Source organism: Balaenoptera ricei, chromosome 7 (genome assembly GCF_028023285.1).
Source record: "Balaenoptera ricei isolate mBalRic1 chromosome 7, mBalRic1.hap2, whole genome shotgun sequence".
NCBI classification, from domain to species: domain Eukaryota; kingdom Metazoa; phylum Chordata; class Mammalia; order Artiodactyla; family Balaenopteridae; genus Balaenoptera; species Balaenoptera ricei.
The window spans coordinates 67367948-67380367 of record NC_082645.1 but is presented as its reverse complement, the minus strand read 5'-3'; the positions used below and the strand labels follow the sequence as shown (position 1 = coordinate 67380367).

The 12420-nt window shown below is 36.7% G+C and overlaps 1 protein-coding gene across 18 annotated transcripts in view; it reads left to right on the top strand.

Moving 5' to 3' along the window:
* Positions 1-12420, top strand: part of ZNF385B (zinc finger protein 385B) — a 422990-nt gene that overhangs the window by 315003 nt on the left and 95567 nt on the right. Inside the window, exon 1 of one of the 18 annotated variants that reach the window (XM_059928244.1) lies at positions 4659-4836. The exons of 14 other annotated variants lie outside the window; for them this stretch is intronic. In XM_059928244.1, the coding sequence (XP_059784227.1) occupies positions 4773-4836 (64 nt within the window). In that variant the 5' untranslated portion in view covers positions 4659-4772. Of the gene's footprint in view, positions 1-4658; positions 4837-5389; positions 5450-7563; positions 7584-8371; positions 8525-12420 lie in introns of those variants that run through there. 3 more of the 18 variants (XM_059928254.1, XM_059928255.1, XM_059928253.1) reach the window with 3 other exon arrangements.

Here is a 12420-nt window from a genome sequence, read left to right as displayed (position 1 = left end):
ACTAAATTTTATGTGTCTTTGCATTAGTCTCTAATTATTTCAGATACATTATTTTTGTTCTCCAAATAGACGGTCAGCTTCTTAAGGACCAGGGACCCCAGTAATGTCTAGTTTAATGCTGGCGGTTGCAAAAAGGAATAGTGAAAATGTGTCTTTTTCATAGATAACTTCTTGTATATAGGGTTGCCTACTTTAAATAAGTAAATTTGTGAAAATCTAAAATTGCAATTCAGATAATTGGAAAGCCAATCATTTTTCCATTAGAAAGGGATATTTACTCACTCAAGAGTTAATTTAAAATAACGGATTCCCCTAATGAATGTAATTAAAAGTTTGTTAACAGGTCATTATGTATTTGTCAGGGATACAGTAAAGGAACTGAAGCTAGAGTATCAGGGGCCACAGTCAATTTTAAATTATGCAAAATGAAGACAAAGAAGCTGAAATTTAGAGTTCTAAGTAAAAAAGAAAATAAGTTCTGATATCTAAAAATTCAAACATATAGACAGCTTTACAGAGAACTTCCATTTTCTAAATTTAGAGTTCATAATTGACAATTATAAATTGTTTCTTTAACCAGATCACGTTCATGCTGGCAATGAAAGGTAATCATTTGAATACACAAGAAAATTGGCTTTTGGTTATAGCTTTCTAAGTGTGTCTTAAAATATAAAGAAGAAAACAGAATTCATGGTTTTCTGTTTTGCAAGGAAGACTGAGCATCTTCATAAACACTCACAGGATATTGACTCCTTTTCAAGACTCCTTATAATAATGTTGGCATTGAAGTGCTATTGCTAGTGTAATGTTCTGTCTAACACATCTGTGGGTTAATTAAGCTTTTGAGGACTATCCCAGGAATCCAGTGACCATTTATAACTTTGTTTCTAGGCAAAATGCTTCTGAATTCTAGAATACTAACTTTAAACCCAAGGTTAGGAACACACCCCAATTATTAGGGATCCTCTTAAGCTTGTTTCTGTAATTCTCATAATCCATTTACTCTTTGAAGACCATCATAATTATCAATGGGAAAGAAAACCTTTAATCAGGTGGTATACAGCAGCACAGTTCTTATAATGAGAATGCATTGATTCTTATAATAATAGTGCATTGATAGATGTTCCCTCTACCTCATTCATTCATTCAACACATTTATTGAGTGCTTCTCTGGGCAAGGAACTAGGCAAACAGCAATAAATCAATTCTGGTCTGTAACCCAGAAGAGCTTACAGCTCCTTGGGGAAGAAGACACATATACAATAGAATGTCTTAAGTACGATTAGGGAGGTATAAATGAAATGTATTGCAGATTCAGAGGAGAGAAAGATGCTTTCTTCTGATGGAAGTGGGAAGACTCGCTGGAACAGATAGCATTTAAAATGCCACTTGAAAATGGAGAGAATTTGAAAGGGGACAGTCAAAGAAGGGCATCCTGGGAAACATGAAAGCGTAAACAAAGTGATAGAACTAAGAAAGTGTGTATGTACAAGAACAGGTCAGTGCTTCATGCAGTGAACATTTCTAGAGCAATTGCTAGGTGTAAGGTACTGCCTAAGGAGCCAGGGACAGAAAAAAACTAAGACTTGGTTTTTGCACTTGAAGAATAATTCAGTTTAACATATCTTAGAAAGTGTGAGTAAGGAAATGGTTTTCAGTTAAGTTTGAGGATGGTGAGGCATGCTGAACTGAGGTGTTGGAATTGTATTCCGTGAAAGGCTTTGGTGATGATAATAATAATGCTTATTATTCACTAAGTCCTTCTATGTTCTTTGCACTTTGAAAATTTACGTGGATTAGTTCCTTCTGGTCTCCTCATGAGATATGAGTACTGTTTTGTTCCTACTTGTCAGCTGAGAAAACTGGGGCTTAGCAAGTCAATTAATTCCTTTAATGTTGCCCAGCTGGTAAGTAGCAGAGTAGGGATTTGAACAGGTGTATTGGATTTCAGAGCCCATAACTCACTAAGGGGAGCCATGGAAGACATTTGAATAGAAAAATGATTGACTTGAGCTATCCTTCTTAAGAATTCAGTTGACTACAGTGGGAATACAATGGTTGAAGGATTATGCTAGTGAACAGCTAATGAGAACCTAAATGGAGGTAATGGGTAATGGGTATAAAAAGGGGAAGGAGGTGAGAGAGGTCATAAAGATAACTAACTTGATTCAGGATCAGGGAAGAGGGAAAAGTCAAATACAGCTTCAAGTTTTAGAGTCTGTGGTGCCTGGAAGACTCATGGTGCCAGGCAGTGAAATAAAGACCACCAAAGGAGGAACATCTTTTGGGGAGGTAGCAGGGGGCTGGAATGACTAGTGTAATTTTGTACAAGTTGAAGTTGAGGTGCCAATGGGATACAGCTGTGAAGGGTCCAGCAGGTGATTGGAAATAACAAAAGTTGAGCTTAGAAAAGAGGTGTTTCAGATATGGGATCATATTTTACCAATGGTACAGGGGTCAAGGAAGACTGATAAAGGGCTTCAAAGTCATAATTTTATTAGGCTGGAGAAATCAGAAGCCAAATCATAGGATTTGTGAAGTGAAGGGATAGTAAAAAAAAAAAAATTGAAAAAGGAAGTGTAGGCTGCTCTAAAAGGAATTAAAAGTTAAGGGAAAAGAGAGTAGTTGGTAGACTAAGAGGCTAATAGGAATGAGGAAAGTCTTCTTTGTTTTCCTTAAGAATGGAATGACTAAAGATGGTGACTGATGGACTAAGATCTTGGAATTGGTGGGGCTGCATTAACTCAAGGGCACATGTGATAGGTTAGCCAGGTGAGGGATGCCTGGTGCCTCCTTCAGATTCATCCAGACTCTTCCAATCCTTTAGATCACCACTCAAATGCCACCCCTCTGCTAATAAGCCTTTGTCTCTCCCATAGTTTTTCCCATAGAGGCTTAAATGTTCCTTATCCCTTTCTCTTATTGTTCTTAGTACATACATACATGGACCAGTGGTTCTCAAACATCAGAGTGCTTCAGATCACCTGGAGGGCTGGTTAAAACACAGATTGCTGGGTCCCACCCCCAGAGCTTGTGATTCTGTAGGTCTGGGATGGAGTCTGGGAATTTGCTTTGCTAACAAGTTCTTGGGTGATGCAGGTGCTGCTGGTCTGGGGACCACACTTTGTATACTACTGAACTAAACTAAGGACCTATGAGAGGCACAAATCAAGGATTTGGGAGCTTTACGATGAACTAGTGTGCCAGACCTGGAAATGTTCCAGAAAGATACTCCAGGAATCAGGCATGATTTAAGTGCAAGCAAAAAGAATGGAATATTTTGCCTAGCTCTGTGAAAGAAAAATACTTCAAAGGAAGCATTAACATAATCTCTACTGAGCAAAGAGTTTTCTTTGGAGAGGTCTATCGTAGGTATAGATTTTTAAAAATAAAATAAAAAATAAAGTGAAAACCACGGCAGTGACTATAATTTCATTTTAATCATGAAGAACTAAGTATTACATGAGCAAGAAGTGCACAATTATTATTTGGGGGAAAATAAGTATAGAGCTCCCATACTGTGTTCCATTTAGAGTCCTATGTTGTTATTATTCATAACAACTGAGGCCTAGAGATATGTGCCATTTCTAAGAGCAGGTTTTATAATTACTATTTTGATTGCCACATCTAATTATTCCCTTAGGTTTACCTGCCCCTGATAGTTACCGTGCAAATCTGACTTAAGTAGATATACCAAATCTCTGAATATGAGTGGGTGTAATTTGTTCTGTACATCATCACTAAGGTGTTGGCCATGGTTGACAAATATGCTAAAAGTTGCACAACCAAAGTGCAAAATCCTTCCTGACATTTGCAAACATCAGTCATTTTAAGTTTCATTCAGTCAAATGCCCACTAAGCTAATGCAACAGTATCAGTGACAATCAGCTTAGAAGAAGCAAAACAACCATTTGGTCATAGCCACACTATGTATCCTGGATATATCAGAAACCTTATTCTGATCATATGGTCAGAGGCCACTAGATGGAGAGTGAAATTAGTTAGACATAGGAATAAGTGTATCATTTTAGTTCCAAGCCTACATAACTGCTAATTTCACCATGGTAATTCTCCCATATAACTGAAATTAGATTTTTGAGTTGAAATGCATAAACATCCCTATTAATGTTACCAACATCAAATTATCTGCTTCAGTCTTTTTGAATTACATGTTGTGAATCTTTATTTAAAACCTAAAACTCCACAGAAAAGAAAACAAATTCTCTAGGTCTAATGGTATGCAAATAAATTACTTGGGACTAGCAGAATATAAATAAAGTTCATATTTTGAGAACATATTCCTTTTTTAAATAAAAACCAATTTCAAAATAAAGATTTCGTGGCCCACCTAGAAGAGAAAAAAACAATCCCCTTATGTCTGAGTGTTACTAAAAATTCCAAACTGTTATAATAAGTGCATATTCTGAGAGAATTAAATTGCTTTGTTGGAAAGTAGAGGTGGGTGTCACATTATTTGATTTCATTTTTACCATGGCAAAGTGGTAGTTACTGAGTAGCTGGGAAATACTCAGAAAAATTACATGAAAGAAAGTAACTTGTCAGTCTTTTAGGATATATTTGGTTCAGTGTCGTCAGAAGGTAGTCTGCCCTCTCCCTGGAATCAAGTTGCAAACGCTATCCTCAGTAGTAATTAGAGCTAAGCGGCAATTACAGAACGTATGATTTGTTCAGACGCACTGCCTGTCGGCTGTTTCCTAGCACCACATTTCACAGGAGCACCAGGTTGAAATGATGGAATTATTTATTTCTCAATGTACTGCCTCGTACAGTGTTCAAATGCAGAAGTGAACGTGGATTGTAATCTTAAAAACCAAGGTAAGCATTGCTGGCCGATCAGCTTTCACACCTCAGGGAACTCTTTCATGAAGTATATGACAAAAATGTAAAACACTTAAAATCAATTTTAGAAAAGGGAAAAAGTATCTGAGTTAGAGCAAATAGAATTTTGCTAATTTTGTGACTCCCCTGCCCAAGATCATCTTGGTTTTTCTAACTTGTTTTTATTTAAATTGTAGTCCTGGGTCACTTTGCTAAGTATAATAAAGATGTGACAGATTTCCCACATTTCCTTTGTCTTTATGAAGTATAGTTCCTTTTTCTTTTGATGTTTGTCTCACATTTTTACTAGGTAAAAATAAGATTTATGTTTAATCCAAGTATGTTAGAACCCTCTCTCTCTTTTCTATTCTCTTCAGGAAGTATATTTAAGCGGATGATTGTACATGCTCAAGAATTCACATTCAGACTGACAGAACAGTGACCGGTAGCCTGTAATAAAATTGAGTGACATGGGTGATTTATACTCTTGTCACATGATTTTTATGATAGGCACATTTCAAGCTTTTAATGTTCCATCTAGTTCAAATCAAAACTCAATGGCTTCATGTTTATTTAGATCTTTGGGCATAGAAATCTCTCTGGAAACCAGGTAAGTTTAGCTCCTCGAGAGGGAGTATTGTCGGTCATGAGGATAGATGTATTTTGTATGTATACAATAGATATTTGTGAGATTATTTTTATTTTAATATTATCACTTCAGTTCTCCCCACCTAAAAAATCCTTTTTCTTTCAATTTTGCCATTTTTAAACGTGAATAAATATTACTGTTAGAAACTTAGAAACCCTTGGCAGTAGGAAGATGTTTTTATCTCATTGTCCCTAGTGAGAGTTCAGATGGTTTGGGAAATACTGAAAAAGCATCAGCTTCTTTCATTCTATCTCATGTGTGGATTAGGGGTGTAAACACTCAGGGTTCAGTAGACTCTTGCAAAAAATGAGTACATTAAGGCCAGTGTGCATTAATGTTTCCAAGGTCCTAGAGACCCTGTACTGTGGGAGCTCTTAGCAGACACTGTTGCTCAGCATCGTTACCCCTATTAGGCTATAGTACCTGATTCTGGAAGAAATTTTTTTCTAGCCCTGGGTCCATAATTGGCTTCATTTTGTATATTTGCTTTGTCATGGAATTATTTATCCCTGAGCATCGTTTTTTCATCAGCAAAACATGGGATGATCGTAAGCCATGTAACAGTTTGGAAGTCTACTTAATATACGTAAAATCACCTTGTGCTCCTCAATGAAAAGTTATAGTATTTGTATAATCCAGGGCACTGATGATGAATTTCTATAAAAATATACCATGAAATTCTATGGTGGATTTAAGTTCTTAACTTGCCCCATTCTGTCATGCGGGTGGCAGGCACTGTCATGTAAGCACATGTGAAACAATCCTCAGTTGTTGCAACTGACCTGACGGCTTGAGACATAACTGGAAATATGGCCTTAATTTAATTGTATTTTCTTGTTATGGGGACAAACTCATCCTGATATTAGCAAAATCTTGCTATTAATCTTCTGATTTATAGAAGCAAATATTGAAAATGAAATTAATACAATATAGCTGCAAAACAAGGCAAATGACAAATTTTAAGAGTGCTTTCTAGTTCCCCAGCAGTATTGTGGTGAGAGACAGAGACGAAGAGATGAGCGAGACAGACAGGCACATACGCATACAGAGACTGTGACAGAAAATGCCAGAGACATCAGAGAGCTAAGAGAGATGAGAGAGGCAGAAAAGAGAAACAGGTGGGATGCGGGAGACTAGGGACACAGAGCGGGATAAGAGAGAGAGAGAGAAAGTGGGTGTTAGAGAAAAAAAGAGATGCAAGTCAATCAGAGTTTGAAAATAGAGATTGTGCAATTTGAGAACTTTGGATTCTTTTTGCATTTTCTTTAACTGAAATTTCAACACACTTTGTCATATTAAATGCGTTGAGTACCAGGTCCACTTTTATGAATGTTTGCTTTCCATTTGTGTCCTTTAAAGCAAAGGGAGCTTAAAAGGCTGTTTGAAGTTCAGAAGAGACCAAGAGTGAAAACAAATGTTCTTCTAAAAGAAAATATTTCCATTCCTTTGTTGCCTTAGAAAACAAATCATTGAAAAGGAAAATGATGAGTGCTGTGATTAAATTCTCTACTTTCCATGTGGCTCCTTATTAAAAAAATCATTATGTCTTTGACTTTTGGTGTTCACAGGGGGAGTGAGAAGGAGTCATTTGGGAAGCCAAAAAGAAATTCCAAAGAATAAAAACATTATAAAGGTACAAGAATAAGCATGATACACAGGGACAGGCACAATCATTTATGATGAATCACTTCCAATGCAGAAGATCCTTGGGCATTGACCAGAGGGCCTTATCTGAGGCTGTTTTGCGTATCACTAGCGCCCCAGAAGCTGCCTGCATGACTGAAGCAAGTAGCATCCATTTCTAGGATGTCAGGACAGTGGCAGAGTTCCAAGAAACCAGGGATTGGCCATTCTGTTTAATACCCACTAAAGACCCTTTGGAGTGCAAGCATCCCCGGGTCACAAGACTCTCCGTGTTTCTCAGGATAAGGGTGTCTCCCAGTTGCCCAGCTCCTTTGTTTGAAGGACTTAGATGCCCTGCTTAATTAGGTTGTTCCTACTGATACAGTTTTTGCTCTGGTCTACTTCATTCTATACAGATTTCTGCCAGACAACTGAAGAAGAAAAAGAAGAACATCATTTTAGGAGTGAGGCGGTAGGAAATTCCAAATAAGGCATTGGTGCCAATTCTAGTCCACTTGGCAAAATTCAGCCAAACTTACACCACTCTTCCTTTCCTCTCCAAATCCGCCTCATCCTTTTCCCCATTCTATCCCCACTGTCTCCCCATTACCCACAATTTCTGCTCACCCTATCTATCCCTCGCATGGCCAGATTCGTCACCCCATACCAGGTTTCCACAGGGGTGGAATGGTGGCGCCATCTCTACTGCTCCTGGATAAAAATGGCTTCTTGGCTGATAGAGGACCAAGAGTGGCCTCGTCTATGGCAGTCACTATGTAATCATTATAATACTCCACTAGGACTTTTTCTGAATTCTCTATGGTGCGTTATAATTATGGTGGTCATGAGATAGGCATGCAAAAAGGGAAAAGGATTTTAACACAGTTTTTACTCTTCTCTTTATTCCCATTTTGTGTTTTCTAGGAGCCTATTACTTTTTTTTTTAAATTTTTTTAACATGGGCAACAGCTTCTGAATAGCTTTGAAATGTCTGGTTAATATTTAAGCTAAGGAAACCTCTTTTCTCTACCAAGGTGGGAGTAGAGAACACTGGCAGAGCAAATATTAACTTTGTTTCTTTAAATTGGGGGAGTTTCTGGGAGAAAAATATCTTTTTAAAAGGACCGTTAAGTAAACCAGTATTCTTCTTTTCTTTCCCCATCTTTGGTTCTTAAATGTAAACAACCTAGACGCTGAATGCAAAACTGAAATTCTCTGAAACTAGGGGGCAAAACATTTGGTGTCCCGGAGCTAGAATTTATAGCAGCAGCTGGGTGTGCTGACCTCCTGAGTTGTTGTATGCAGCCCCCGCAGTCTGGCCCTTCCTGTGAGCTGTCCCCGTAAGGCCCTGCTTCTTCGATCTGTTCCAGTAGAAGATCAGTTGCCATCGCTTGGAAAAATGTGTCTTTTCAGGTAGCATTTTTGTTGCACTTCTGCTAGAACTTTGGTATGAAAGCCACCAACAGAAATGTGTGTACCTCCTCCTGTGAAGCTATTTGAATTAGTTTTATTGATCCAAACAGTATGGTTGAAAGCATAGTTTGAATGAATTTTGGTTCTCTCTTTTTCTCCCCATTGGGAATACTAAAATAATTATTTAAAATTAGGTGTTGTAATCAATCAGCTGCTGCCCTTTAAAAGGGAAAGAATGTTGGCTCTTGGCCACATGAGATTTTCTCTTTCATTTCATTTCTTCCAGTATTCATATTAATAAAACCATTAAAATTAAAATCTCATTTAAAAATGAGTACTTCTAAATTTCAGTCTATATACAAAAGGGAAACAGACTAAATACTAATCTACTTAAATTTTTAAAGAAGATAAAGACTTCAATATATGATTCTTATACATCTTTGATTGTACAGACAAGTATTTGAAATAGTGTCTCTGGGCAATGAGCTCTAAATTTGATTCCTACCATCAGTCAGGTATCATGCTGGATTAAGTTCTCCTAACCCCATTTTTTCTCATATAAGATGAAGGGTGAATTCCTAAATTATGTTTACTGCTAAAATTTTATGAACTATAGTTCCTCTAGAAATGTTCAGCAGTTTGAGAAACATAGTTGTCTTTCCTAGGAAAGTCTGTAGTTTTAGGAAGGTTTCTAAAATAAGTCATACTGCCATTATGTCCCTAGCATGCTGTAAAGGGAGAGCAAAGAGTTCCTCTGAAACCAAAAGAGGCGTCAGATTTCAAGAAAGCATCTTGACGCCATAGACAGGAGTCACTGGGCAAATGTAGCTCAGGACCATCTCCCTACGTCTTTTTGCCAGAAAATTTCATCAGGCTCCTGACCTCCCAATCCAGTCTCGACCTCAGACAATTTTAGTAAAGCCCTGTCTGGAGATAATTTTGGCTTCTCTAAAGACTTAGTAATTTAGGAACTAAGCACATGACATTCCCTTTTGATAAGTTAGGTGTATTAAAAACTATTTCAAAAAACTTGACAAAGCATTTGTCAGAACTCTGTTTTCTCTTCTTTGAGTTTCCTTCTTTTCACGGTCATGCTTAATAATACTGGGTTACAAGTGAAGAAAACTGTAACAGAGAAAAAATTATTTAAATTCAGCTTGAAGAAGACAATTGGTTCTTAAGACGTTTTTGTGAACCAATTATCTTCTTTACTTAAATTCTGAAATTCTCAGATTTTTCAATGCTGCTTTAAAAAAGGATTGCAGCTAATGAAGTATGTCACATGTTTAATCAAACTGTATTTTGTACTCTATAGTAAATAAATCTTACCCATTTTTTCAACATTTAAATATAAGAAACAGTGCATGGACAAAATATTCAGATATAAATGAACCACCACTGGGCTATATGTATTCTATTGTTACACATCCAAGAAGTCATTCATTGCATCTTAGTGAAAGATTCATCAATTTGTGTAAAAGCTGGCATATTACCACTAACCCAAAGGACATTGCGGCTTAAATCATGATGTGGCTTCACTGCTGTTTTTGATGTAGCACTTCATTATTGCTTATAAACTTCAGGGTGGTACTCAGAAGAATTTATTTTTAAAGTCAACATTCTGCCAGAATGCTGCTGCTGTTGGAGCACTTTGGAGGGAACCCTGAACTGCCCCAAGGGAGATTCAGACACAAAACTGCCAATTGTTAAGATTTTACAGACTCAGAGTTCTAGATATACTTTTTTCTCTTTGCCATCCCTGGATTCTATGTCAGTCTCCTCTAGCCACTTATGAATTGCAGCAAGGAAATATCAGCATTAAAGGGAACTTTTATTTTCTCACAAATCATTTTGAGCAAAATCAAGCTGGCAGTAGAAAAAAGAACTTAAGAAAACATATTTATCTTAAAATTACGCAAACTTGAGAGTATTTCAAGATGTTCTTCTTGTTGAGGAATTTTGCCTCTATGTGTCAAAGTAGTTTACTAAAGTTAATAACATTAAATATATCACTTTTTAAAAATTTCTATTGAAATGTAACATACAGAAAAGTGCACATAAATGTGCAGTTGAATGAATGTATACAAACATACACACCTGTGAAACTAGCACTAAGATCTAATAAAAGAACATTTCCAATATCCTAGAAGTCCCTTTCATGCTCCCTTCCAGTCACTGCACCCTAACCTCATCCTACCCTTCCTACAAAAACTGCCATAATCTTAACAGCATAGATTAGTTTTGCCTGATTGTGTACTTGAAATAAATGGTATCATACAGCATGTTGATGTATGTTCCTTTATTTTAGTTATTTTTCTCAACATTACAAGGTTTGTTCGTTGTTTCACGTCACCATATACCATTTTTTCTTATTGCTATATTCCATTATGTGAATGTCAAGTTGTGTGAAGATACCAGAATTATTCTTTCTATTGTTGATTAGTTAATTGGCCAATTTTCAATTTGGGGCTATTATGTATAGTATTGCTATGAACTTTCTCATACAGATCATTTCTGTTAGCTATATACTTGGGAGTAGAATTGCTGAGTCATAGCGTAAGTGTATATTCAGTTTTAGTAGACATTGCTAGATCGTTTTTCAATGTAGTTATAACAATTTACACTTCAGATAAGAGCTCTGGTTGCTCCATATCCTTGTCAGCACTTGGTAATCTCTGTCTTTCTTCATTGTAACCATTCTTGTGGGTATGTAGCAATATCTCTTAGTTTAATGCATATCCCTAATGACCAATGAAGTTAGGTGCTTTTTCATGTTTACAGGCCATTTTAGTATCTACTTTTGTGAAGTGTCCATTCAAGTCTTTTGCCCAATTTTCCTACTGTGTTGTCTTTGTCTTACCGATCTGTAGGAGTTCTTTATCCTAGATTCATGTCCTTTGTCAAAATACATATATTGTGAATATCGTCTCATACTCTCTGGATGGCCTTTTCATTCCCTTGATCATGTCTTATCCTTACATTCGTATTCTTAATAGAGTATATTTGTCATTTTTTTCTTTTATGATTAGCACTTTTTGTTTCCCATTTAAGAAACCTTTGCTTACTCCAAGGTCACAGAGATGTTCTGCTTTTCTCTTTATTGTTTACCTTCTGATCCAGAAACACTAAGAACTCCTGAGTGCCTGAACAAGTTTTAAATTTTAAGACATTCCATATTTCTATGCTTTTTGCTTATGCAGTTCCCTTCACCATTCTCCCATACCCACCTCTCAAAATACTAACCATTCCTCAGTCTTGTCTTAAGAGATAGTTCACCTATGGAAATATTTATGAACCCAGCTCCTAGTCAGTTCTAATTTCTTTCTCTCTTGAACTTCCTTAAAATTTTGTTGATAATATATGACCACTGACATATCCTGCCTTTTACAAGTATTAATGGATTTAACTATTTATGCTCTCCAGGGATATGGCATAGTGTCACAGGGGTAGGAATAGTTCATAACTACAGTAACAGAAACTTAATGAACACTTGCTAGGTGTCAGGCACAGGGTTAAGTACTTTGTATAGAAAAATCTCAGTTATTTCTCCTACCAGTCCTATAATGCAGGTCCTCGTATTTTCCCCAATTTATAGAAAAGGAAATAGAGGTATATAGAAGTAAAATCACTTGTCTAAGGTCATACAACAAGAAAGTGGTGGACCTGAAAGTCATCTGCTTTCTCCTGAATTGGTGCTTTTAATGTGTATAAGACACCAGCCTGAAGGACATGCCATAGTATCATGGTTATCCCAGACCTCTATGAAAATAAAAAGGATTGATTCATTCTCAAATTGAGGGTAGAAATTATATCTGCCTAGACATTCACAGTACCCATTACTAAATTAAAAGCTCCAAGAGGTTTTGCAGAAAAAAAACCATTTCAAACTTCCATGA